We start from the raw sequence: 26,662 nt of genomic DNA, 5'->3' as shown, positions 1-26,662 counted from the left end.
GTAGAGGGCCCCTGGAGGGAGCCGCGGAGGTGCAGGTCGGAGAGGCCGTGCCCCACGCGTGAGGAGCTGCAGCGGCGGCGGCAACATTTAGTGGCGGTGCCAGCAGTTCCAGCCCGTTGCTTTACTTTTTAGCTGCACGAACACAGTCATTATGCCGAAGAGAAAGGTAAGTCTTGCCAAAAAAAATATTTTTTTTAAAGGCCTTCAAATTGTGCTTACAGCAGATCCTGTTATTGCAAAGGGTTGCGCGGAATGCGCTGTGTAGTAACTCGGAAATTGCCAGTGTCTTTGCTCTCCACGCTTGTTTTCAGATGGTTGTTGCAGACATTTCTCCCTCTTTCCCTCCCTTGTCCTCATCGATCGCTAAGTGTCACTTTCTTAACCAGCGTCGCGGCTCCCCTTTTATTGAACTCAGTCTCTCCGGAATGGTTTCCACTGCCAACAAGAAGCAGAAGCTCTTTCCATTCCCCCTTCCAGGAGGGGAGTTTCCTCTACAAACTGCCAGGTTTAGATTAGTGCGGAGCGAAAGCAGCGAGAGGAGGAAAACAAGTACATGCCTAGGGAGATCGAAAAAAGATAAATAAGTCGGACAGATGTAGAGGTTATTCCCATGTGGGTCGTGCCCACGGCTGGGTGCACGACGATGGCTTTGAGGCTAAGGGAAAAGGAAAGCCATGTTTAAAATAGCGCTTACCCCCCTGCTTGCCTCCGCTGCAGACCCGTATGTACCAACTCTAGTGTCAATCAAGGCTGGGACGGCGCAGGCGGGGCCGGTGGCGGCCGGACCTGCCCAGCAGTTCGCGGTGGGAGCCGCGGAGTTGGCAACGAGCAAGACTGACGGCGCCTGGGGCGCCCACAGTGACTACCAAGGACACTGACCACCAGCTCCACTCCCGCGATCCAGACCAACACGCAGTCGGAGAAGGCGGGGTCCGCGCTCTCCGGCACCCCTCCGTGCATAGAGGGAACTGGAGTCATAATAGTCTCATGTTCCGCTCCATGCGGACTATTATGTCCCCTTCCGCGCAGTCCCAGAATACTAAGTGTCTCGCACAGAGATGCCTGTTTCCCTTGGAGTCGGGCTGCGACTTGTCATTGTCCCAGGGAGGGAAGGGGGAGTTTTTCCTCCACCCGGAGAAAACCGATGTGTGGCAGCCGTTTCTAAAAAAAATGCTTTGCACCCTAACATTGCCTGCTCCCATGTTTCCAACAGTGTCAACCAATGAGGGTATTAAATTTGAAGCGCATTACAAATACCGTGCTTTCTCGGTTGAATACTGTGGGTTAATTTGTGTAAGTGAATGCATTACTTAATGATATTGAAGTAGTTTTAAAAATACAGAAGAGCCTTTGCCTTATCTGTCATTACGGAGAATTTGTTAGAAACTTGTCTCTACTCCACTTTTTAAAAAACAACAATTAAAACGTTTTTTTAAAAATCTAAGTTTATTTGTGCACATACTATGTGCTTCTTACTGTGGGAAGAGTTTGATTTGCCTTTATCTCATTTAATCCTCAGAATACCTTGAGAGGTGGTGTTGCCATTCATGTTTAAAGACATGAATTACCCAATGTCTCACCAAGCAATAACTAGTATCAAAGATTTAATTAGATACTGCGGGTCCAAAGTCCTTACTTTCAAACATTATTTACTTATTTTCTTCATTTAATGCTGGGTGGGTCAGTAAGAATGTAGGAAACCCAAAGAGACTCTTAACCTGAGAAGATGGATGGTTTATTGAAAGTATCAATACTTGAGATTTATTAAACTTAATTTTTATGAAAGTATTGCTTTTCCATCCTTATTGTATTAGAAAGAGGATATTAAAACGATGCCACCATTTTCAGCATTTTATCTGAGGTTTAATGATGAGGTTGGGAATTCTAGTAGAGTCAAAGAAACTAATTAGTAAGAAATGGGTTATCACATTGGTACCATCTCCTTTCCTGGGAATCAACAAATTTAGATGAACAGCAAGTTAGATGTGCATGAACCCTTTATGTATGAGGGGCCCTGATGTGGTAGAATCCCAGAGTTGGTAAAACCATTACTTTCTCTCACTGTCCACTTCTCTTAAGGAAGTAGAAGGGAAGAAAAGAAGAGCACTAGAGAAACAGACTTTTCATTATTATTTTATTTCTCTGGAAGACAGGGAGCACCCATACAGAAGCTAGCCAGGCACCCTGGAACTAGGGGGCTGTGTACAGGCTCCTGTGTGTTACCCCTCAGGACATCAGAGTATTCATTAGAGATAACAAACCCTTTCCTTGATTAATAGGAAGGCTTTTCATTTATACCTGGAGTCAAAAGGCCTGGACAGGAGCAGCCACAAATTGAACTTGGCTACTGTGACCATCCCATCCATCAGTCAAACCTTAGAGTTGCCTTGTGTAATCATTGAGTTCATTGGAACTTACACTGGGAACCATTGTCATTAGGTAAAGCCTGCCTAGATGCAAAGAAAAGAACTGGACACAATCCATGCATACTTCTTGGAGATCTGTAAAGCTGGGGTAACTTCTAAAACATTTACATAACACTCCACAATATTTTTCTTGACTAAAGGACTGCCTGTTCTACATTATAATTGTTAAAAGTGCTCCCACAATACTTTTTGCCATCTTGGCCCCTTTTTTCACTTTTTTCCCCAGAAATCAAGAAAGGTTATTTAATGAGCACCTGTTTAGGCTGTTCTTCAGAGTAAGAAGCAGCACTAATAATAAAACATTTAGAATAAAAATTTAATAAATAAAATTTTAAAAAATAAAAATAATAAAAACATCTGTAATCCTAGCACTGTTTTAATGTCATAGGGATACACAGGTTGTTTTCATAATGCTCATATTTAATTCAATGAGGTGGAAAAGTAGCAGATACAAAATAATTGAACAATATTAAGCCTGTATATGTGTTCTAGAATATATAGTATAAATCTTAAAGCTGTAGGATAGATAAGGAAAGAAGGTTGAATTTGGGCTGGTCTTGAAAATGTGGGTAGGACTCAAATATAGAAAAAGAAAAACAGTCATTATCTGTTATCAGGCATTTGAAAGCCTCTTCTGATTGTATCTTAACATGACCAGGCCTTTGTCCTACAATTTAGAGTCCATAATATTTACGTTAATGTACATTATTATGATATTCCTTAGTCATATCTTTGTGAGTTTTATCTCGTTGTATGTGTTAGTCATAGCTATGTTAATCCAAAATTTTTTTTTTATAATTGCTGTAGTATTTTTTGAAACAGTACTGCACTCAACACTGTGTTCTTCAGTTAGCATTAAATCTCTTTCTGAGTTTGTGAGAATTAAATAAAGTTGAGTTTCTTATATTTATTACCTAAGGAGTGGTAGATTATGTGCCACCACCCATTAATAGTGAGTAGAATAGCAGGGAAAATTATAATATGCATGGACTCAAGTGGTGGTGGGACAATATGTGACTGAGTTCTGGACTGTTCTAGTCAGACATCCACAGATGCCTGCAGTGGTCACGTTGTTAGGTGATGATGTGATGTTCTACAAAGAGGCATCAGCCAGTGAGGCCTAGAGTAATAGACCTGGCATGATTAGCAACAGCAAACACATTTTGACATCCTTCCATTTATTTTTATAGTTTCTCATTACTAGAACTATTGGAAATGTCTAGTGTGTCACATCAGAAATTCTCTAATGAGATATTTTTTCCAGGAATTTGGGATGTAAACACTAGTGTTTCTTTACACTTAAAGGTTAAAGGGGAAAAAAAGCTGTCTGCCTCTAGCTTTGAAATATTAGGTTTTATCTCTTTTCTTAAAATGGAATGGCCCAGTAGTACTAGACTTGGGACTAGGGATGCTTTACTAATAATATTCAAGATTTCTGATTAATCTTTCATAAGAATATCACAAGTCATAACACCAAAGACAGACTCTGTAAATGAAAATGCAGATACATTTGACTACATGAAAATGAAAATTTCAATATGGCAAAAAAAAAAAATCACTTAAAATTTAAAAACTTATGAAAAACGGGGGGGGGGGGAAATATTTGCACCACATATTACTGAAAAAAGCTTGCAATTTTTTTTTGTCTTTGGCATGTGAATATCCAGTTGCCCCAGCACCAGTGTTGAACAAGATAATTCTTTTTGTATTGAATTGTCTGGGTACCTTTGTTGAAAGTCAATTCATCATAAATGTAAAAGTTTATTTTGCAGCTTTAATTTGTATACCATTACATATATGTCTATTCTTACATTAATACCACATTATCTTGGTTACTATGATTTTACATTACAATCTGAAATCTGATAATGCCAGTTCTCTACTTTGTTCTTTTTCAAAATCGTTTTAGCTATTATATCGTTTATATTTTCATGTAAATTTTAGAATCAGCTTATAAATGTCTATAAAAATGACTGCCATGATTTTGATAGGGATTGAATTAATCTATAAATCAATTTGGGGAGAATTGCCATCCTAGCCACATTGAGTTTCCTTGTCTGAATATGAAAGGGCCTCACATGTAGTATGCTATCCATAAATGCTTACTGAGTTTAATTGAATTAATGTTGATATGGAACCTATATTTGAGTAAAAACTCCAGAATGGCAAGTTGTTCATTTTATTCATTCATTCACTCACTCCATGTTAAAGAAACATTTATTAAGCATCGCCTTCAATGATTTTTTTTTTTCAATCTCTTTTAAAGTGAATGAGTAAATGCCTTTATTTTAAGGTTCTTTCAGTCTGACAGGGTAGGTAATATACATATACAAGTATTTATAATTCATGACAAATGATAATAAGCCATAAGAAAAGCTGTGAGCTATGGAGTATATTTAAAGGTTTGGCAAGACTGAATATCCAAATTAAAAACACCGACAAAAGTTGTTTGGTTAAAAGGGTTGGGGGTTATAGCTTTTTTTTTTTTTTTTTTTTTTAATCTGAAAAGGATCAGTGCTAATTTATTACTAAAGGTGATTTGTCATTGGTCTTTCTGTGAAGTCTTGCTTTCTTTGTAGTATGAGGAAGTTAAATTCAAGGCCTGTTACTACAGTTTAGATTAGATTGTATACAGTAGTCATCCTCCCTCATTAGTAAAGATACAGTGACTTCTTGATCCCTATCCCTTTCTTTTAACCATTCTCTTGTGTTTTAAAGGTAGTTGTCTGGCACCATGTTTCTAAATTGGCACACGTTATTTGATTGATTACTTAACTTTGAATTAACGTTGTAATCCTTCTAATTCCACATGAGCATGAAGTCTTTGATGGCTCTCATCTTTTTTTTTTCCCCTCCACAGCACCTAGCACAAGTACTATAACTATTTGTTGAATGAGTACATAAATGAATTTTTTCAAGAGAAGAAAGTATAATTATTTCATGTGCTCTTTGGGGAGATAGTTCAGTTTGGTCTGGCTTTACTCTTTACTAGCTGTATGATTTAGAGCAGTTTACTTCACTTTTCCCTAAGCTTCTAAATTCTTAATTCTTTGATACTGTTTCCTCATCTGTAAAACAAGGATAAAATTATGTTCTACCTCATAGCATTGTTAGAAGAATTAAATGAAATGGTGAATGCAAAGTTCTTAGCACAGTGCCTGGCATGTGTAAAACAGCCAATGGATGTTCATTATTGCGATGATGATTATTTTAATTATTAAGAAACTGCAGTGAAATAATAGGCTTGTAGTAGGCATCAGCTTTTATTTTATAGGACAAATGGCACACACAGCTGATAGCAAGCATATCTTATCGTGGATGTCTAATTAACTACAATTAGGAGTAAATGTTCAGCAACCAAATAACAAAAGTAGTGCTTTTGAAAGAACATGAGCTTTAATTTGGCGCATTTTTACATGGTTGATTTTTCTTACAGAAAAAAAAAAAAAGTTAAAAAATATTTCCATTTGGCATTAAAATTCCTTTGGCAAATCAGATATCAAGTGATCCTCTTTTCCTATATTTTCTCCCTAAAACACTCCTTTTATTTATTCCAGAGTTAAATATATTCCATTTCCCTGCAGGTTACAATTTGGAAAGGGTGACTGAAATAAACATCATTTAAGCTGTCTGCTTTCAGAATATCTAGTATGTTGAAATATGATGTTAGTCTCCTGAGTAATTTAAAAATCAGTGTTGAAGATAACAAACCAAATGAAAATGTTGAATTCCTTTTTCACTGACTGCTTATTTATTGTACATTTCATTGTCTTCTTAGAAGAGTTCAGTTGAATTACATATTGGTTCCTAGTCAAGATTTTTATTGAGTCTGATATTCTTATGTCTGTGAACATGTGCAGAAAGGGGACTATTTAGATATGCCCAAGGCAAATGAATATGTAGTCACACATAAAGTAAATGATATGCATATTCAGAAATAGGGAAATAGAGAAAACAGTTTTAAATTTCAAAACTGGTTCTAAAAATTAATATTTTAAAAGAAACATACCCGTAATGACATATAAATATAGTTGTTACTATTAAAATTTAAATAGCTACCATTTATTGAATGCCTGGATGTACCAGACCTGAGCTATGTACTTTATACTCATTAGGAACCTTAGTGTTAATAAAAATATGTGTAGTTATTAGAAATATATATAGCAAGTATTATGTTGTCATTTCATATTATTTCACTTTATTCTCACAACAGTTCTGTGAGGCTCTCCTTCTATCACAGATAATGATATTGACAGCCACAGTAAATAACAGTTAGGTGGCTTTCTAGGACTCAGGCACGGTTCTGAGCACTTTGCATCAATAAACTGAATCCTCCCTACCACCCAAACTCTCAGTAATGTGTGTACTCTTCACACTGCCATTTTGCAGAAGGCACCAGTGATAGTGAATGGCCAAGTTGGGATTGCAGTCCTGGAAGTCTGGCTCCAAAACCTGTGCTCTTAACTATGGAACCTTTGGCCTTTCTCATACACAGCGAGAGCATTGGAATTTGGTGAGATAAAGGAATTTCCCTTGGGTCACATAGCTAGGAAGCGATAGAAGCAGGAATTTTAACCTAACCCTCTATTACTCAAGAATTTTGCTCTTAACCATTCCACCATAATACTTCCCATAAATGCTTATTTCTAATAACCTTATATATTTTTTTATTTAAATAAAGATGCGCAATGAACTAAATGAGGCGGAATTGAGAATTATGTAAATATTTGAGTGTTAAACATTTTAAACATTTGTTTAAAATGGTGTCTTTATTAAGATACTGGCTGATGCTATTGATTCTAAGTGCCAGAGAAAGTTACTCAACAAGTCATTATTATCTGTGATCATGTTCTCAGGCAGGCCTCAGGGTTCAGGCCTCTGCTTCTGGGAGAGACACATTATCATGGAGCCTTCTGGGCATTTCAGTAACTGATGGACTGTAGGGTCATATACAGGGTATATTTATACAATTTCCTCACCCAACTATTGATATCTCTGAGTACTGGGTATCTAAGACTTCATATTTTTTCAAATTCCACCATGAGCTGCTGGATTTACTATTTCTGAAATATATTGTCTTTGTTAATTTTTTATATATAGAATAATAGGGATACTCCCCTATGACCAGGAGCATATAAATACACCTGAATATTATACAATATATTGAGAAATTGTAAGTATTAAGCTACTGTTTCTTAGGCATTGGATTTAAAAAATGAGCTGGTGCTTTTGTCTTTGGAACCCATCAAATAAGAATAAAAACTTTATAGCTTGGAAAATCTATTGGACGTAGGACTGGATGGATTTTCATTTCAGTGTTCTGGATTACTGGTTGATTAAATTTTAATTAGAAAAGGTATTTTTAAAAGATATATGGTGATATTATTTAAAAATTATGTCTTGATTATTTTGACTCCATACAAAGATAAAAACAAAGTCTATCTACTCTGAGAGGTGTTGTTTTTTTAATTTCTTTTTCTTTTCTCGCTTTTTTTTTTTTTTTTTTTTTTTTTGCGGGAGTGGGAACAGATAGAAGCTATGGTTTTTTACAGTACTTGACAGAATTAGTTAAATTTACTTTGTGGATAGTGTATTGGGTATGGTGGATATGGGAGATAAATATACCAAAGATTAAGGTGATCCAAATGTGAAGCTTTAAAGATTCCTTCTAAAGTTCCATATATGTGCCATGTAATACATTTTTAAACTATATTCTTTCTGACTACTTCTCATTGCTTTTCTTTAACTCAATATAATTTTTAATTTTATTATTTCCCCTTACAGTGGTCACATTTCAATCACATCAGAGCCAGCTGATTAGTTTTGTAAAAATACAAGGAACATCTTAACTATGTTTACCGTTTGCTAGAAGTTAATTCAGCTCTGGGTAAAGGAACACCCCTTTACGAGCCCTGTTTAGTGCCGGCTCTGCCACTCTTTACCAGAGTAAAGTCACTTGACTTCTTTGAACCTGTATTCCTTATTGGGGAAATGGGAGTATTAAGACCTCCCCTGTGTACTTCAGTGCTATTGAGAGGATCAAATATAAGAACAGTGCACATGTACATTGAAAAATGTAAAGCACTATAAAAATTTTAAAATGACTTGGTGTTTTGTATTTAGTTTTCATAATGAGTTAAAAAAATACATCTGTATATGTGACCATTTAAAAACAGAATAGAGATGAAGGAACTACAAGGTAGCAGTTACAAAACAGTCACAGGGATTTAGAGTCTAGGATAGGTTATGTAGTCAGGATTATTGTAATGGTTGTGTGTGGAGCCAGATGGGTGCTGGAGTAATCAGGGAGATCACTTCATAAATTATATAAATGTCTAACCATTGTACTGTATACCTGAAACTAATATAAAATAATTTTAAAAAGAAAAAAGAAGAAAACCCCAGAATAATAAATTCATGTATCTCAACAAATAGTATTTTTAATGGGAAATTTTTTATTGTTCTTCCATGAGGCTCACAAATGAGGAGAAATAGGAAACACTCTATTTACACATTATGTGCTCCTTAGCTAGGTCTACAGATTAAAATATATCTCAAACTGGAAGCCCTTTGCACTTGTAGCATCCCAGATCTGCACCCAGTTTTGAAATTAGGAAAATTTACACAAACCACTTAGAGTGGTGTAGTGGTTAAGAGAATGAACTCTAAAACAGCCTTCCACCTATCATCAGCAAAATTACCAGCTGAGTAATCTTGGGCAAATTACTTAACCTCTCTGGAATCAATTCCTCGTTTATAAAATGGGTATGATGCTATTTTACTTATCTCATGGGATTGTGATGAGGATTGACTCGTTTAGATCATTGCTTTGTACATAATACAATGTGCATGTTTATTAAGATTATGATTATAATTATTCCTCTGAGTCTTTTCTTCTTTTCTAAGACCCCAATACCTAACATCCCTGTAATATACACCTGACACTTGCACAGTGTGATTAATAAGTATACGAGTAGCTATGTAAGTAAGGTAAGTGAGATCTTCATGTCCATCCTCTTAGTTTTACTCTTGAGAAACTTTTAGCCCAGGGACATGAGATACGAGGCAGACTGGAATGCAGGCTTCTGACCTCATCCAGGTACTTCCTTCATGATTGTATTCCTTACGAAACCACAACACTGACAAAGATAATTCATGAAAGAGGCAACTCAGACCAAAGAGATGTGTAAAATATTTTAAGTTATTTATTTCATATTAGTGATAACTCCCACTATTGAATTATGTATATTTATGCTTATAAAATTTCATTAAACATACTTGAACATGGCTTTTTCTTTACTTACCTGAATACAATGTGAGATATTCGTTCCTCAAAGTAGCTCTTAGAAAAAAAGAGCTTTGCTGATTTTTTCAGTTTATCCAAAGTCTTTTAAAGCAGAGTTCTTACTCAGTACTTTTATCTTGAACAACAAAATACTACTTTGGGAAGACATACTAGCCTGATATGACCTTAATCAGTAACAATTTGTGTTTATAGAAGTTGATGGAATTAATAGACACAAGCAAAGGAGGAAGTGGCAAAGAAATCTAATATCCATTTGATTATTAATCCTCTACATGTGATAGCTCAATTCCAAGTGTTGGATTTTTAAAAATTATTTTTAAAAGCAATGCAGAGAGTTGACTCTATACTCAAACCTCATGTTCATGCTAACAAAGTTCCGTACAATTTACCCACTGGCAAAAATACAAGGTTAGATCTTTTAACCACTAAAACAAATTTTTTTAAATTGGCAATTGCAGAATTGTGGAGTGTTTTTATATTGATCTTTTGCTGGTGCAGTTGGTAGTATGTTTTGCGCGTATGACTTAATAAATCCTTGAATCATTTAAAAAAAAAAAAAAAAGGCAGGGCAGTATTGGAAGGTCTTAAAATACACCTACAGGATGAATGGAAAACAGCCAGGCTAATGTTAAAGAATGTTAAACAAAGCCACTAGCCTGGCTTTGAATAAAATTTTTAGTGTCTATTTCATGTGTCATAGGCATATTTGAATTTAAGGGAACCGCTTGTTAATTTGGAAAACCTCATAAGAATTTTATGGACAAGGCCCCCAATTTTGGAGGGAAATTAAGGTTGTGTTAATTAAGTGGTAGAGTTATATGTTAATTTTAGCAGAAGATTGATAGAGTTAGTTACAGACACATTTCAGTCTTTCTTTGGGTGGGTTATTTGGATTTTTTTTTTTTTTGTCCTAAAGTAGTTTTTCTGTATTTCTTTTCCCTAGCCTTGGATTTGTAATAGAAAATGTAAATTAATAATAAATTTTTTTTTTAAATATTGGCCAGCAAATTAGAGAAAAATCACCTCAAAGTAACACATTCCCCAGACTGAAAGAAGTGATTGTTTGTTTTTTGCACTGTTTTATCTACTCCCAGCTTTTCCATATTAGCGTAGATGACCCAGAATTTGAGACCAGATTTTTCTATGGCTGCTGGCTGATGGTGACTTGATTTTCATACATATTCTAGGCTCTTAATTAATTCACTTACATTATAAAGTGATAGCCCTTGTCACTAAAAATCTTAGAAGGAAAATTCTTTTTGGACTTTTTGGAACTTTAATGTAAAAGTCCAGCACTCGTTGCTGAGAATCCTGAGTCCTCCTTTTTCTTCTCCTTTGTGGCTATGAAGCATGGTACCAGCAGATACTGGCCTTACACTTCCCAGCTTCCTTCCATACCTTGCTCTGCAGTGACAAATCCACAGGCCAGTGCCCTCTAGAAGTGTTCCCAAGCAACTGCTGAAGGGCATAAGGATTTTCCCATTTTCTCTGATACCTTCCTGAGTTTGTAGGGAGAAAATTGGGCTCTTGACCCCACACAGTGCCCTCTGTAGGGTGGTAACTGCCATTTTTTAAAAGAGAAGCTCAGCAATTGGGTGATTTTTCCTGTTGATTCCTTATGGGTGGTCTATAGAATAAAAATTCCAAATTTCTTTTTTTGGTTTTCTGATCAGGGCTTCTGGTCCTATTGTCATCTGAAGGAAAATACAGTCGTGTCCCCCTCGGTACACTTAAGTGTCCTCAGATGCAGGACCCAGACATCTTCGTGTAAAGAAACAAAGGGAATGTTATAGTTGGTCAACTGCTGAAAGAAAGAATCCATACTCCCTCTGCCCTACTCTCCTCCCACAGCACAAAAGGGAGAGTTTTGAATCAGTGTTTGTAGGCCCTTAGTTTCCCATCTTTCCCAACTCCAGCTCTTTCATATCAGCACAGATGAAGCGATTATGAATTATATGTCTTGAGCAGAAAATGGAGAGGCAGTGTATGAATCAGATTTATAAGCATTTAAGAAACACGGAAAGTACTATGAGTAAACCTAGGCACAGAATTTGTGTTAGGGAGTAGACATGGCACTAAACTGGGCTTTGCTTCTAGTCTCTCCCCCTTTCCCCATATTGGTAATATTTTTTATATAAAAAATTTAAATACAGAAAAATATAGAAAATAATATAACATTTCTATTTACCTGCCACTCAATTCATAAATTTGAATATTTTTATCATATTTGCTTCAGATCTTTTTAATAAATAAAATGTTACAGGTAAAGTTCAAGTTCGAAACACACTCTTGGTTCCATTCCCTTTTCAGCCTCTCTAGAGATAACCATTATCATGAATTTGGTGTGTATTGTTTCAGTTCATGATTTTATGCATTTATGATATATATGTCATATAAATCCATAATATTCTTTCCTACATGTTTTAAAATTTGTGAAAATTCTCATATACATATATTGTTCTGATTTCTTCCTTCTGTCACTTGACGTTATAATGAATGAGTATAATTTGTTTAAGTATGTGTTTGGACTCTTTCTAATGACTTATTTTGTGGCTTCTATTATATGTTTTCCTTCGTTTTTTTCGTTCCATCCCTGTCATTTATTTCTAAAATTTGCTTAATTCCATTTCTCCTGATTTGTAAGTTTATAGATCCTATTTCTATCTTTCAATTTTATTTTAATAAACTCTAAAATTGTTCTGTCTGTATCATCCTGCAGTGCAAAACCAGAACCTTTAACTTCTGATCTATTCATTCTACTCTCACCTTTCGTGGTAGTAGTCATTGTCTGTAACTGTGCTGTCCAGTATGGAAGGCAGTAGCTTCATGAGGCTATTAACCACTTAAAAGAATGAGCTGAACTTTTAAAATTTTAATCAATTCAAATTTAAAACTGGTATTAGATCCAGTTATTGGAAATTTTAAATATGTTTGAAACAACCCAGAAAAGTAAAACTACTATAAACTTTATGTACTCTAAATACAGATCAGGTATTCCTGGTGAAAACTTAGCATCTAAATGGAGATGTGCTGTAAGTGTAAAATATAAGTCAGATTTTGAAGAATTAGTACAAAAAAGTTTGCGAGATACTGTAATTTGTATATTGATTACATGTTGAAATGATAAAATTTTGTGTATTCAGTTAAATATTACTAAAATTAATTTCCTCTGTTTCTTTTTACTTTTTTAATGTGGCTGTAAAAAAAATCTAGAATTACATGTTATATTTCTATAGGACAGCACTTGTCTAGAGTTTCTGTTGAAACTTTAAAATTTAAACACACAAAAGATAGGTAATATTATCTACAGGTGATAGTTAGATTTACCAATATATTTTATACATTTCTCATATATTTCTTCCATCTGAATTCATTTTTTATTGCTAAATTTGATCCTTTAGTAATAGGCCCCTATTGAAAGAAAGGCTCTCTTGATAATAAACTCTTAATATTTTTATTCTAAAATGTCTTCACAGTATTTTGCCTTCATTCTTGAATGACAACTGGGTATAGAATTCTAGGTTGACAGTTTTCCTCAACTATTTGAACATTACTCCATATTTTTTTTTATCTTTGTAGTTCCTGATGAGAAGTAATTCTTTGCAGATAATCCATCTTTTAACTCTAATAACAATATTTTTCTCATTTTCCTTTTATTATAGTATTTTTTCATTATATTTCTTTATTTTTGTTTCTAGTTTGTGTAAGCTTGGGGTGAGCTTTCAATTTGGAAACTCAGGATTTCAATTTGGGACAATTCTCAGCTTATGTCTTTGCCTTCCTACTAGTACCTCTGTTCTCTGCTTGAGAAATGACTATTAGGTATATGTTAAGCTTGTCAATTAATCACTGAGTCGCCTGACCTCTCTTTAGCATTATTCATTTCTTTATTGCTCCATGTTCCATTCTGGGCTAATTTCTCAGTAATCTGTAACAATGTATTATTTTTTTCTACTGTCCCTGATCTAGTATTTATGTTTCAAGTTTTTCTTATTTCAGTTAACCTACTTTTATTTTCAAAATTTGTAATTAAAAAAAAAATTAACTACCTGTTTTATTTTGCTAAGCCAAACATTGAGCCAAATACCAGTTTGCTCTTTGTATTTTTTCCTCATAGGAACTCTATTCATATCCTGTGTAAATAGTTTAATTTTCTAATTAGTGTGTTTTAAAATTATTGTCTTTAGCCAATAAAAATATATAGAAACAATTAGTGTGTCATAAATCTAAGTGTATTTTCCCCATTGTATGCAGCCTGTAAAGGAGTTCGGTTCGAGCTGTCACGAGCATGGGCAGGTGCTGCCCAGGGGCTGGATCAAAACCAGGAAACAAATCAGCTGGGGTGGCAGGGTTCTTGGCTCTCCTGTGAGGCTGGGAGTGTGGTAGAGGTGCTAGAGTTGATAATGGAAAAATAGTATTCCATGATAAATATGTCAAGTTACATCAAGAAGTAGGCTAGAAGTCAAAGCTAGGCAGGTATGGGATGAAAATATGTTTTTTGCACTTGGCTTGGGTTTTCCTGGCATCCTACCCTCATCTCAGAGAAACAAAATGACTGGAACATGCGGGTGGATCCCAGCCACCCTGCCACTGATTGCTAGGTCCCTGTTCTTTAACTATGATAAAATCATCAAAGAATGAAAATTGCTTAAGGTAAATGTATACCGAGGATAGGAACTCACATTAGTTATTGCACCACTCCCGGTTAAAACGAGAGCAGTTATCCAGATAAACGCACTGTGTGTGTGTGTGTGTGTGTGTGTGTGTGTGTGTGTGTGTAAAAACGTATCTTCTTATACAATTTTTCCCACAAATGTTTGTTTCTGTGATGCAGAGAATTAAATAGCTTTTTAAAAAATCTCCCTCTAGAGTGTGCTTTCTAATTTTAAGTACAATTCACCAAAATATTTTCTTTATAGTCTCCCGAGAATACAGAGGGCAAGGATGGATCCAAAGTAACCAAGCAGGAGGTAAGTGTGTCTTTGACATCTTGTATTTATTTAAATGGAATTTTTACTATTGTTATGATTGTCTGCATCTGATCGAATATTATTCCTATACATGGTTGTTGATACTACATACACCAGAGATAAAAGTGCCACTGTGTTGTCTCCCTTGGCCTACGTATATTTCACTTGGGTTCACTGATGAGGCTTTTTCCACTTACTATGTTGTTTGTGTTTCTACCTGACAACCCTGCTGTCTGTTAAAGTGGATACTAAGAATTCCTTCTGGGCAGAAAGCGAGATAATAGGTAAATTCATCAAGGAGAACAAAGTCTGCCTTTCATGGCAAGGAAATAAAAGACTGTTGATTTAATAAATTCTCTGCTCCAGTGAGTGAATTATAAATTACTTTTTAGGTTCCGAATATTTGCCTAAGAGTCATCTTTAAAGTTAAAACCTCTGGAAGGATACACAAGATGTCAAAATATTAAAATTGGTTTTTTTAAATAAGAAAAAGTCTTGGGGCTTAGGGTAATTAATTAGGCAATAACTCAAAGAAGCTCTGTATTAAAATACAGAAATGTCTAAAAAGCTAGGAACTTGGAAGAGATGCTTGCATTTGACCCTCCGTGGTAATCGTGAATGTCTAAAACACGGTGACTGAAAAAGTAACAAGTAAGATGGTAACTGTGATGACAGCCATTCACTTTTGCACAGAGTTTTCAGTGTGTTGAAAACTGCAGCTTTTATCATTGAACTTATAAACCAGAAAGGGTCATGAGGGACAAAAATATCTAGTTACAGAATTCTTTGATTGAGTGATTCTTATTGTTAATAATTCAGAGGAGTCCATCATGATAGCAAAACCTCTACACAAGATTTGTACAAGAAACTCACTCTGCCAAATGCAAAACCTTTAACAGAATCTATAAAGAAATCATTTAAAAGCAAAACAGATAAAACTACATATAACCAAATCTCCACCTTTTGTTTGCCTGGCATTCAGTGTCTAACAGTTTAGGAGGTAAAGTTTGTGATCCAGACTCAAGTCACTAAACAAATGCTAGAAGCAATGCTAGAACCAACCAAAAAAAAAAGATACATGTTTGAATTTTCTTGAAAATGGAAAAATATAATTTGTAGGACAGTTGACTAAGTGTAACAAACCTTAATGATTTTAGATTTGGCCATGAAATGCATTTGGGTTCTTCTCAGGGAATGCTATTTAAATTGATCTGTCAGTCAGAAAACCTAGAAACTATTGCACCTAATAGATCTTGGATTAGTCTTTCCGATCCTTCTACACTAAAAGCAAGCAAGCTGGTTAGAATATATGTAAAAGAATTTTGTTTATAGGGTTGTCTTTTACATACTATTATAGCCCCAGAGTTTTTATTATTTATATTACAGGCATACCTTGTATTTTGTTTCACCTTATTGTGCTTCGCAGATCTTGCATTTTTTACAAACTGAAGGTTTGTGACAGTCGCTGAAGATTCAGATGATGGTTAGCACTTTTTAGCAATAAAATATTTTTTAATTAAGATATGTGCATTGTTTTTATAAGCATAAAGTTATTGCACACAATAAACTGCAGTATATTGTAAACATAACTTTTATATGGACTGGGAGACCAGAAATTTGCATGACTTTCTCTATTGAGGTGTTTGCTTTATTGAAGTGGTCTGAGAGGTATGCCTATATGCCTTTTTAAAAATATTACTGTTTTTAATATTCTATTATTATTGTATGTATTATATTATTGCTAACAAAAATCTTTCCTAGACAAGACTCTATGTGTTATTTAAATCAAAACCGTATTAAAACTCATGATATGTCTTCAGGACATCAAACAGTATTTGAAAAATAAAAAGGTCTATTAGCTGGTGGTTTAGGCAAAGAATTGTCAGACTGTATATTGATTGATTCCCCCCCCCCACATTGAATTGATTGAATTTTCTAATTATGTCATTTAGAATGTACAGCCTTGACTATAGAATGGATATCACAAAGGGGAGCCTCTTTTGAAAATCTCTGTTCCTGCCATGATATTTGAAGGACGTGTTGCAGAGTTTAGTATTTGGACAATAAATGACCAAAATAATATATTACAGTCACCATACTCGGCAGTCTACAAAGCCCTTTCATGTTCATTATTTTATCTGATCCTCACAGTAACCGTGAAATGAGGGCAAAACAGATTTATTCCTTGACATAAATATGTTAAGCATCTATAATGCAGCAAGTACTGTTCTAGGTTCTGCAGTGAACAAAAGAAGCAAAAATCTTTGCCTTCATGGAGCTTCCATTTTAGTGTGGGGAAAGAGAGTGAAATAAAATAATTACACATATACTATAAAGAAAAATAAAGCAAGACAAGGGAATAGCCAATGTCAGAGAAATGCTGTTTTCGATAATGGGCAGATGTTATCTTCGTTTTTACTGATGCAGTGTTCTCAGGGAAATACATAATTGTCCCTGCATGTCGCAACTCGTAAATTGCAAAACCAGGAAAGATACCTGAATCTCCTGATTCAAAATCCTGTCCTCATGCCCTTTTTATGGTAATAATACAAATCTGATTATCTAGTGCTTTTTCTCTGTCTTCTCCATTCCCCACCAAAGCTCTGATATACATCTTTCCCTATTTCCCAATTTTGCACAGAAGATCATTTCTATTTAGTTCCTTGTTTGTTTTTGAGAACTGAAAGCAACTTGAATTTTGGATTTTATTTAGAAGTATATGGTCTGTCTCAGGAGCATTAGGAAATCTCATAAAAATAAGGATACTTCCAGATTCCAGTGGAATGACCCATATGTTCCAAGCTGTACTCAGCAAAGTCCAGTGATTCTACTTGAATCTAGCTATCCCTATCTTACTGAACTTTGTCATAGCAAAATTAGACTTTCATGTTGCTCTTGCTTCAAGAACATAAAAGCAAAAGACTTTATGTCTTCCAGAGTAACCGTTATCAGAATTTTCTCCAACCTAGTGAATTATCAGTAATCAATAAATGCTTACCGAATAATTCCATGTGTACAGCCACCTGTATACCACAGTGATAAACCCTCACATTGTTTCTGAAACTCTCTTGGTGACCTGTCATTCTAAAAGCCTTCCTTCCTTCCCCGAAACCATTTTTTTTGGCAACTTTTCCTAAGGATTTCACAGTCAACGAATCAAGAAAAAATCTTATTATATTTATTTTCATAATAGTCCTTCCCCAACAGCCTGAGTCTCAAAATAATATCTCAAATTCTAGTGTTTCAAAGAGGAAAAACGTCATCTATTTTATATCTAATAAATATAGTCTAATCATTTATACATTTTAAGATTGTGAAAGCTGATGGAACTTTCCAGGAAGGTATACACACTTGCATGCATTACCAGTACTGCTGACTGAGTGAAAAGTTTGTCTCAACCTCTGCTTTTTGCAGTGAAAAAGAAAATCTCTTATGAAAGTCACCGGAAAGGAAAATTGTTTTAAAATTTTTTTATACATCTGTAACGTAGAAAGAAGAGCAGGTAAATTGTAGGCAGGAGTCATAAAATGATTTTACAGTAAAAGATGTGCTTTTTAGGGACTATTTGGTTTAGACAGTGTAGAGAGGCAAACTTTGTTTTTGCATTAATTTCCTAGGTTTTTATGTTGAAACTCTTGTACATGACCTGAATTATAAAAAGATAGTGTGTCCTTTGAATTAGAACAGTTTTCAGGCCCTTGCAGGGCGGCGCTTTGGTTAGAATGTCTCTCTAGAAATCTCTAGAAAGGGCTCTCTGACATCACCCTGCTTCTTCAGTATGTTAGGGTATTCACATGGGGAGGAGAGGAGCAAGAGCATAGGAGCTGGGGAGTTTTTCACATGATTTGGCTTCACTTCAAAGTTTACTCAGGGCAGCTAGTTGGCCAACAGGGAGGTAGTTATGAGTAATGGTTAACATATTTTGGCCCTTTTTCAGGCCCCAAACTGGATTGTAAGTGAGGCTTACCTTGGAGATATTGCAGGTTTGGTTCCAGACCAGCACAGTAAAGCAACGATTGCAATAAAGCGAGTCATATGAATTTTTTTGGTTTCCCATGCATGTAAAAGTTACATTTACACTATACTGCTGTCCATTAAGTGTGCAATAGCATTATGTCTAAAAAAGCAATGTACATACCATAATTTAAAAAGACTTTACTGCTAAAAAAAAAAAATGCTCACCATCACTGGAACCTTCAGTGAGTCATAATCTTTGTCCCCATGGAGGATTTTGCCTTGCTGTTGATGTTAATGCAGTCATCAAGTGCAATAAAATGAGGTAGTGGCCTTAGCACCTCCACTAAATTCACACTTGCTGTATACATTTCTGGTACTTGCTCATTCTGTTCATCTCCACATTTGTTGAGGGGCCCCACTAGGCATTGGAGCTACAGAAAGGTAAGAGAAAATGGTCCTATAGATGAGATGAACAGTAAGATAAGGCCAACATGGTGCATGTAGGTTGATACCAAATGGAGAGGGATTTTGATAAGGTTTGCTCACCCCTCTTTAGCATAGAATCTGCCATTTTTCGTCTTGGAGGAGATCTTTCTGAGCACTGTCACTCTGACCGTGCTTTACTTGTGGCTAGTTCTTGAGGCTACACAGGAGCATCCAAGCTGTGATCTCTGTCTGGTAATTGGCAGGTGTTCCATTGCTCCTCCATGCTCAGAGAGCATGTTGAAGAAGCACAAGTACCCACTTGCTGCCCAAGTTAACTGATAATGTTGCCTTTTCTTCAGTGATACCTAATTTATGCAATTAACCATCCTGGAAAAGGCATCACAGAATTCGGGTTGTGGTTCCCAGTGACTCGTGAGTTCATCATCATGATAATCCTTACAGACACCGTGGTATTTCCTGTGGAGCATCTGATAGAGGCACTCTTCCCCTACTGTGTGCCAAGCAATACATCCTCTTACCCTACGCAGTGATATATCACAGCTACCATTTAATCTGCACAGTCTCCCAGTCTTGGCACATTCTGCTAGCTGGCCTTAAGTCCTGCTCTGATCTTTCCTTGAGACCCCAGGGTTAAAGTTATTCATGAAGGCTCTGGCCCTTCATTTCCTTCTGTGGTTTAAAGAAAGATGAGTTTAGCTTCCTGTGGTTATTTTCAGCAAGAAATTTCTTAGATGTGGGGATGGCAAGAAATATTTCTTCCAGTTTAGCCTGACCAGATGACCTAGACTGACCTAAGCACAGCTTCAACAATTTCATGATTCCTTGCACTCATGACATGGGCTTCTACTGATCATTTTTGCTGCCCCTTTTGAACAAAGCAAAGTCTGTATAAGGCAGCAAGAATTAGAGAAAAGCTTGAGTTCATTTTTTTCAGCAAATATTGAGTACTGTATGTTAGGTGGCACACTATTCTACTAGAGATAAAGCAGTGAATAAAACAGAAAAAAAAGTATGGAGTATTTACTTCTGAAACACTTTTAAAGAAAGACAGTTGTGCTTATAGAATATGAAATCCCTTGGGGAGCCATCTTTTACTGAAAGTAAGTAGAATATCAATTCCGTATGCTTATTTCCGTAATGCCTAGAAGAGTTCTGCTATTTTAAATTTTCTTTGCCATCTCATTTGCTAACTTGCACCATTATTGCAGAAAAGACTTCCTGAAAAACATCAATCTCAACACAGTTTCTCTCTAAATTTTTTAAACTTCCAAATTAAAAGAAAAGATTAGTGAACTTTTTACTCTATTTAAATCTTAAACATATGCAATTAGTAAATAAATAAATGTTCATTTTGTTACAGGTAAAAGGAAGCCTTTCCCTTCGACTGCCTTTAAGATTTGTAGTTATTCTCTATTCTAACAAGGCAGGGAACTCCTGTTTTGGTTTCTACGTAGTTATATAAGTCTCTTGTATTAACTTACAAGCTTTGGTTCCATTTGTGAGGAACAAGAGTCAGAGTGGAGACTGGTTTTTAAACAGCACCTCAGTACTTCTGCTGTCAATCTCAGGTAGAGATAATGGTTTGGGTCAGAGCCTAAATCAATCTTCCTTTCCTTTCCTTCCTCACCACACTCTTAATTCCCTTAAATGGGAGAGGCCATTTCTTTCAACTGTGTGCCTACGCCTCTTTAGAAACACTTTCTCTTGGTTAAGGTCCGAGGGTTATTTGGGGTATGTTTCCCTGTGCTCAACCTGGAGAGGGTGATGGGAGTCATACATTGCATTCTTTCAACACAGTAAGATGTTAATTAATTTTTAAAAATCAATTTGTGTATACTGATCAACAATATATAGATACATACTTTGTGTTTCCTTTGTAGCCCACGAGACGGTCTGCCAGATTGTCAGCGGTGAGTACTTTAGGACCTGTTTGGTGTTGCTTCCTTTGTCCAGAGCAAAGCAGCAGAAGAGAAATTAAGATAGTGTTTCCCTTGAGTTTTTGTTTGTATTTTGGAAGTCATGGTCACAATCTTTAGTAAATTCGACCATTGTTGCCAGGTGATTCCCTTCATCAGATATGTTGGTGAAAAACAGTGGCCAGCCCCATTACCAAGAATATAAATCACAGGAAGTTGTTTGGTGTGGGAACTAGATCCCTGAAAGAAAAGAGTACATAAAGCAAAATCGTAGCCTTTCAATTCAATATATAGGATGTGCTAAAGTGGACAAGAACTCTTATTCTCTGTCCACGACTCTTACTTTAGCCTAAATGTTCTGAAAGTATTCTGACTCCATACGCTTCAGCCTCATTTCTGAACTAGAGAATCTTTGAAAAAGTAATGATTCCACTTTGCCACTTGGGGTCTCCCTCTGTGATTCAGGCCCAAGGAAGAGATGAGGGTTAGATCATTAAAGTTGGGGATGGGCAAGTGTGGCCAAGCCTCAGCTGTGAGTGTGCTCCAGCTCTTCTCACCACTCCGTGGTCCTTGCTGGTTCTGGTGCTCCTCTCTGCTGCCCTATGGTGGTCCACCCCCCTGTTCTGCCAAGACAGGTCAGCCTGGCTCTCTGGGGGAAGATTTTCGTTAAAATGCCTGCAGCCCATGCTGCCCACTGAGATACAGGGGGAAAGACAGTGACCTCTTGGCCAACAGCATGTATCTCCATACTAGATAGTACAGGAGCTGCAAGCCAATTTGGCCTACAGGGCAGCCTGGATTTCATCCTTAGCCAACACCCATGCTTGGCAGAGGTTAGGGAATCAAAGCAGAAATGGATATTAGGACCAGTTACAAGTTCAGAAGTATAACTGAGTTGAGGTTAAGTGAGTCAGCGTTTCACGTGAGTCCCAACCTAAGGAAGCAATATCAGAGTCACCAGGAAGGTGAAGAGGTGGGATGTATGATTGTGTGTGTACATAGTTAATCCAGATTCTGCCGAAACCCCTCAAAGATGGTGCGCTTTGTCAAATAATAACTCTCACCATGGTTCAGAAGTTACATTTTAACTCTTTTTAGGCTTAACTATAGATTATACGGAAAGCCATTGTAGTCCATGGATCTCCAGCTCATTCAGGGAGTAGATTTTATAAGTAAATTAAAAACTGAAATTTAAAACAAGGCTTTTCCTGAGCACCAGGAACCAGCAATATGAGCATCTTCCACTGAGATTGTTGCCCATGGTGCTGACACGGAGCCTCCTCAGAGGGCAGCAGGATTACAGACTGTGAAACCTCATCACTTCCTCTCCCATCAAAACACTTGAATGGTGACTCAAGGAGAAAGAGCTGTCTTACAGAAAATAATATAAAAGGAAATTATTTGTTGAAAATGGACAAAACAAGTTTGTTAACAGTATATCAAAGTTTGAAATAAATTTTTTTAAATCCTAATATATTAGGAGCCATGCAGGCTGCTATATTTGGGAAGCAAACTGCAGATTTAGGGTGGTAAGAAGATTCATAAAAACATTCCTTACTTTTCAAGCTCGATTTTCTTTTTTTTCTTATTTGAAAGGCCATGTCTAACAGCCAGTCTTCTGGAATTGAACCATCTACAATTGTACTTTATGCTTTTCATAGAAAGGGCCGGATTGAATATGAACCTGAACCACCTAGAGGCATTGAAAGGAATGTGTATTTTTCTCCACAGGGGGAGACCCTGGCCAGTGTTTTCTATTTAAAAACCATTCCCCCCTAGTGCTTAGAGTGAGGTATACTAATTTTTTTCTAGCTCCATGAGAGAAATACTTGCCCTAAAATAGCTATAGAAAACCAGAGGTTTGAACTGGTTTTCTTCCCCCCAGCATCCTCATGTGCTACTCAGTCTCGGGACCCTGTGTTTAGAGGACCACGGCCATAGGACAGGTAGGCACTGCTCTCAGGAACGGGAAGGAGAACCATAAAGAGCAACAGAAAAACAGTTGCCTAGTGGGTTCTTTGCCTAATATCTGTGAAAAATCTTAAACCTTGGGAGCTAACAATGGACATTTCATTGTTATAATCATGTTCTGAATAAAAAGCTCTAGGGACAAATGAAGCTAAAGCGTATGGAGTCAGTGGCTGGGTGTGCAAAAGATTCCAATCACCTTGAACTGGCATGGAGATGAGGAAAGTAGGAAGATGCTCGGCTACAAACTTGAAATCTACATCAGAGGTGGAGGTATTTGGAGATGATTTTGAAGTAGTTCCCCGGCAGCAGTCTTCATTCCCAGATAGGCTTTTCCCGTGGTTATGCTGTAATTTCTAGACTGTTGGGAAGGCCACTGTGACCAAATTCATTGAGCCATTTGGCTGAGGACCTGAGTCATTCCTCTTGCCGCTGTGCTGTGATAAAAAGGAAGAACAGAGACTTTGGAGATGGAAACTTAAACCTGTTCCCTGAGAGCTATTCTGGACTGGAGAATAAATAGTCAGCTTTTAAATCACACCTGCCGTTCACCTGAGAACCCAGAATGAAAATAGTAATGAAATGAAGAGATCTTTATGCTGTTACCTCATGCTGAAAACAGAACAAAATGTTTGTTTTTTTTTTAATGAACAAGATCATAGTCAAAATGGACAATTGTCTTTTGTGGTCTTTGTTCTTTTTTTGGTGCTGACGGTTGTCTCAGTATTTGTATAATTTAATTCATCTTTGCAGAAACCTGCTCCACCAAAACCTGAGCCTAAACCAAGAAAAACATCTGCTAAGGTAAGAGGTGCTCCCACCCCCACTTTGTTTTTTTAAACAATGAATGATTATAATTTCATATCCAAAAGTCGTTCAAGGAAGATCACATTTAATGATTCAGGCTAAGTGTACTGACCAGAAAACAGCACTGCTGCAGGCTTTCTCAAGAGGCATAAAGCACATTTTAAGCTTTACTAGGAATATGTTTTGGTCAATAAATTGAAGAAAGAGCATGTTGCTCTGAGAAGCCTCATGTCCAAGGGGGGGTTTGGTAGCCACCTCATGAACATGCCATTCACATGACGCCCACAAGAAATGAGCCTGGGCCTGGGCAGCTCAAGGAGTTGGGAAAAGGGCTTTTGACTTCATATCACTGGTTTTAGCAGTCCAGTCTGATTAATAATAATCACATAATAATTAATACTAGCGATGAATACCAACAAACATTTATATGGCCCTTCGCTATGCCAGACCTTGTTCTAATTGCTTTTCTCATTTAACCCATACATCAACCTTACTGAAGTAGGTATAAATATCCCATTTTTCAGATGAGGAAACTAAAGCACAGAGTTATTAAGAAACTTATTAAAAATAGCTTTTCTCCACTCTGCCCTTCAGAGCGTTGTCCCTATGAATTGTTTGAAACCATGTGTATTATGGTATAAGTAGGTGTTTCTGAAGCAAAGCTCGCTTCTATGGCTCGGTCTCAAAATCAGGACCTAGGCCATCCTTTTCAAGCTTTTTCTCAGCTTTCTGGTCTCAAGCTCACGTGTCCACCTGAGGTGTTTCACTTACTGGTTTCTTCTCCAGCTTCCGCCTCGTCCTTTACCAGTTGCTGCTGCTGTTCTCTTCACAGCAGATCCGCTTCTCACTTCAACAGGAGAGGAGGTCCACTGAACAAATACATGAAGGGAACCACCATGTTTTCCCAGAAGGGAAGGCCCAGTGGACCTTCTAAGCTGCCTGTTAGATTTTCATAGCGATTCATTGTAACTCAGTTGATGCCCAGCAAAACCGGGTTCCCGTTTTTCCCTAAAAGCCACCATGTTGGCCATGGTTCTGCTTTACCTTGTGTTTGGACGGAGGTTGACGGATTTTAGCTAATGTCTCACCATGTCTAACATACTGTTTGTCTGTGCTTTTGATCCTCTGTTAGAAAGAACCTGGAACAAAGATTAACAAAGGTGCTAAAGGGAAGAAGGAGGAAAAGCAGGAAGCTGAAAAGGAAGGTACTACACCATCTGAAAATGGTGAAACTAAAGCTGAAGAGGTACTTTGCATAAATACCTCCCACTGATTGAATCAGTGTCTTAAAAGAAATTGCTCGATCCTTCTTCAGCCGGTGATAGCACGTTCATAATGTCTTTTTTCATTGCCTGTAATGTTATTGCAGATCTACATCTCTCGCTCAACTGTTAATGTCTCAACCTCCAGAGGTACCCTACCCAGCACACTGTCAGTAAAGGGGCAGATTGAAACAGTGAGAGTTAAGGGTACAGTAGAAAATTCTGCATGTTTGCAGTGACTAGAATCAGATAGTAGTGTGGTGTTTTTTATTACGAACAGTGAGAGCTTGCAGGTAAAGCTTCTGTGGTCGTTTGAAAAGCAGAAAGCAATAAATGCAGCAAAGCTTTTGCATAATATATTCCTGCCTTGTCTGTTTTACACCCAGAGTTGAAATAGGTTTTGTGGTATTTCTGCTAAAAAACAGATATTCAAAAAGTGTGTGTGTTGGTGGGGTGGACTTTTCTTTGGCTTCTAGTAGTTTTAATAGTAACTATCTTTTTTTTTTCCCCCCCCCCTTTCTTTTTCCAGGCACAGAAAACTGAATCTGTAGATAACGAGGGAGAATGAATTGTCATGAAAAATTGGGGTTGATTTTATGTACCTCTTGGGACAACTTTTAAAAGCTATTTTTACCAAGTATTTTGTAAATGCTAATTTTTTAGGACTCTACTAGTTGGCATACAAAAATATATAAGGATGGACATTTTACCTTCTCATAGTTGTGCTTTTCGGAAATTTCCATTGTCCTTAAGTAAAATAAATATCAATTTAATATTGGAAGCTCTGTGTAAAATTGATTCAGCATTCCATGCATTTGCTTTAAAAATTTAGTCCTGTGCATACTGTGGTGTTTTTACTGTGCATATTTGAATTTTTCCACGCAGTTTTTCTAGAGCAATAATCAGTGGTGCTTTTGTACCTAGGGTTATGTGATTTTAATGAAACATGGATAGTTGTGGCCACCTGCTGACTATTTGTGGTTTAAAATAAAAGGTTTTCTTGCCTGCAAAATACTTACCTCTTTGTAGTGTTTTTACTAAATTTAGGCAGTGCTTCATTTTATTGTTGCAGAAGATGTAAAGAACATCTACAGTCTGTGCCATGATGGCATCTCTAGTAAGTCAAACAGGATTGTTTCTTAATTTCCTGTCACTTAAAAATGTTATTATTTTAATAAAATCATCTGAGCGTGCCAGTGTAGAAGAATTACATCTAATACACTTTATGTCAGAAGTGGCCGGCAATGATTACCATATATAAAACTTAATAAAACACCACTTTTTTTGACCTTCTAATAAACAGATAGTGTTTCACTAAACCAGAACTAGTGAAAAAACATAAACTCATCCTTGAGAATTTCCCACTTTCAAAATAGTACAGAATCACATTTGTACTAAAATGCTTTCCCATTCATTGAGGACTTCACAGCTTTGAAAACTCTTGACCCAGCATGACCACATCTCAGCCTTGTGTAAACCTATGAAAGAAATTGGCATAGAGCTCCTTTCTAGGCTAAGAAATAAGGACATGAGAGTTTGTGGCTTACTTCAGGCTCATAGGAAGGAGAAAAACCAGGACTCGAACCAGGCCTTTTGAATCTTA

The 26,662-nt window shown here is 36.6% G+C and overlaps 1 protein-coding gene across 3 annotated transcripts; it reads left to right on the top strand.

The window, feature by feature from the left end:
• On the top strand, positions 1-26,073 carry HMGN3 (high mobility group nucleosomal binding domain 3). 3 transcript variants are annotated; one of them, XM_016157354.2, is made up of 6 exons: positions 1-166; positions 14,652-14,702; positions 20,987-21,016; positions 23,744-23,794; positions 24,930-25,043; positions 25,167-25,571. In XM_016157354.2, exons 1-6 carry the CDS (start codon positions 152-154, stop codon positions 25,296-25,298), a joined length of 393 nt encoding a protein of 130 aa, XP_016012840.1. In that variant the 5' UTR covers positions 1-151; the 3' UTR covers positions 25,299-25,571. The 3 variants fall into 3 exon arrangements, with proteins under 3 accessions (XP_016012840.1, XP_016012843.1, XP_016012842.1); XM_016157357.2 differs by lacking the exon at positions 25,167-25,571 and adding an exon at positions 25,589-26,073 and having other exon boundaries at positions 7-166; positions 24,930-25,002; XM_016157356.2 differs by lacking the exon at positions 25,167-25,571 and adding an exon at positions 25,589-26,073 and having other exon boundaries at positions 7-166.
• The last annotated feature ends 589 nt before the right edge of the window (positions 26,074-26,662 follow it).

Source organism: Rousettus aegyptiacus, unplaced genomic scaffold (genome assembly GCF_014176215.1).
Source record: "Rousettus aegyptiacus isolate mRouAeg1 unplaced genomic scaffold, mRouAeg1.p scaffold_m13_p_1, whole genome shotgun sequence".
Lineage (NCBI taxonomy): Eukaryota > Metazoa > Chordata > Mammalia > Chiroptera > Pteropodidae > Rousettus > Rousettus aegyptiacus.
The sequence above is the reverse complement of the archived record's forward strand: the minus strand, read 5'-3'. Positions and strand labels throughout refer to the sequence as shown.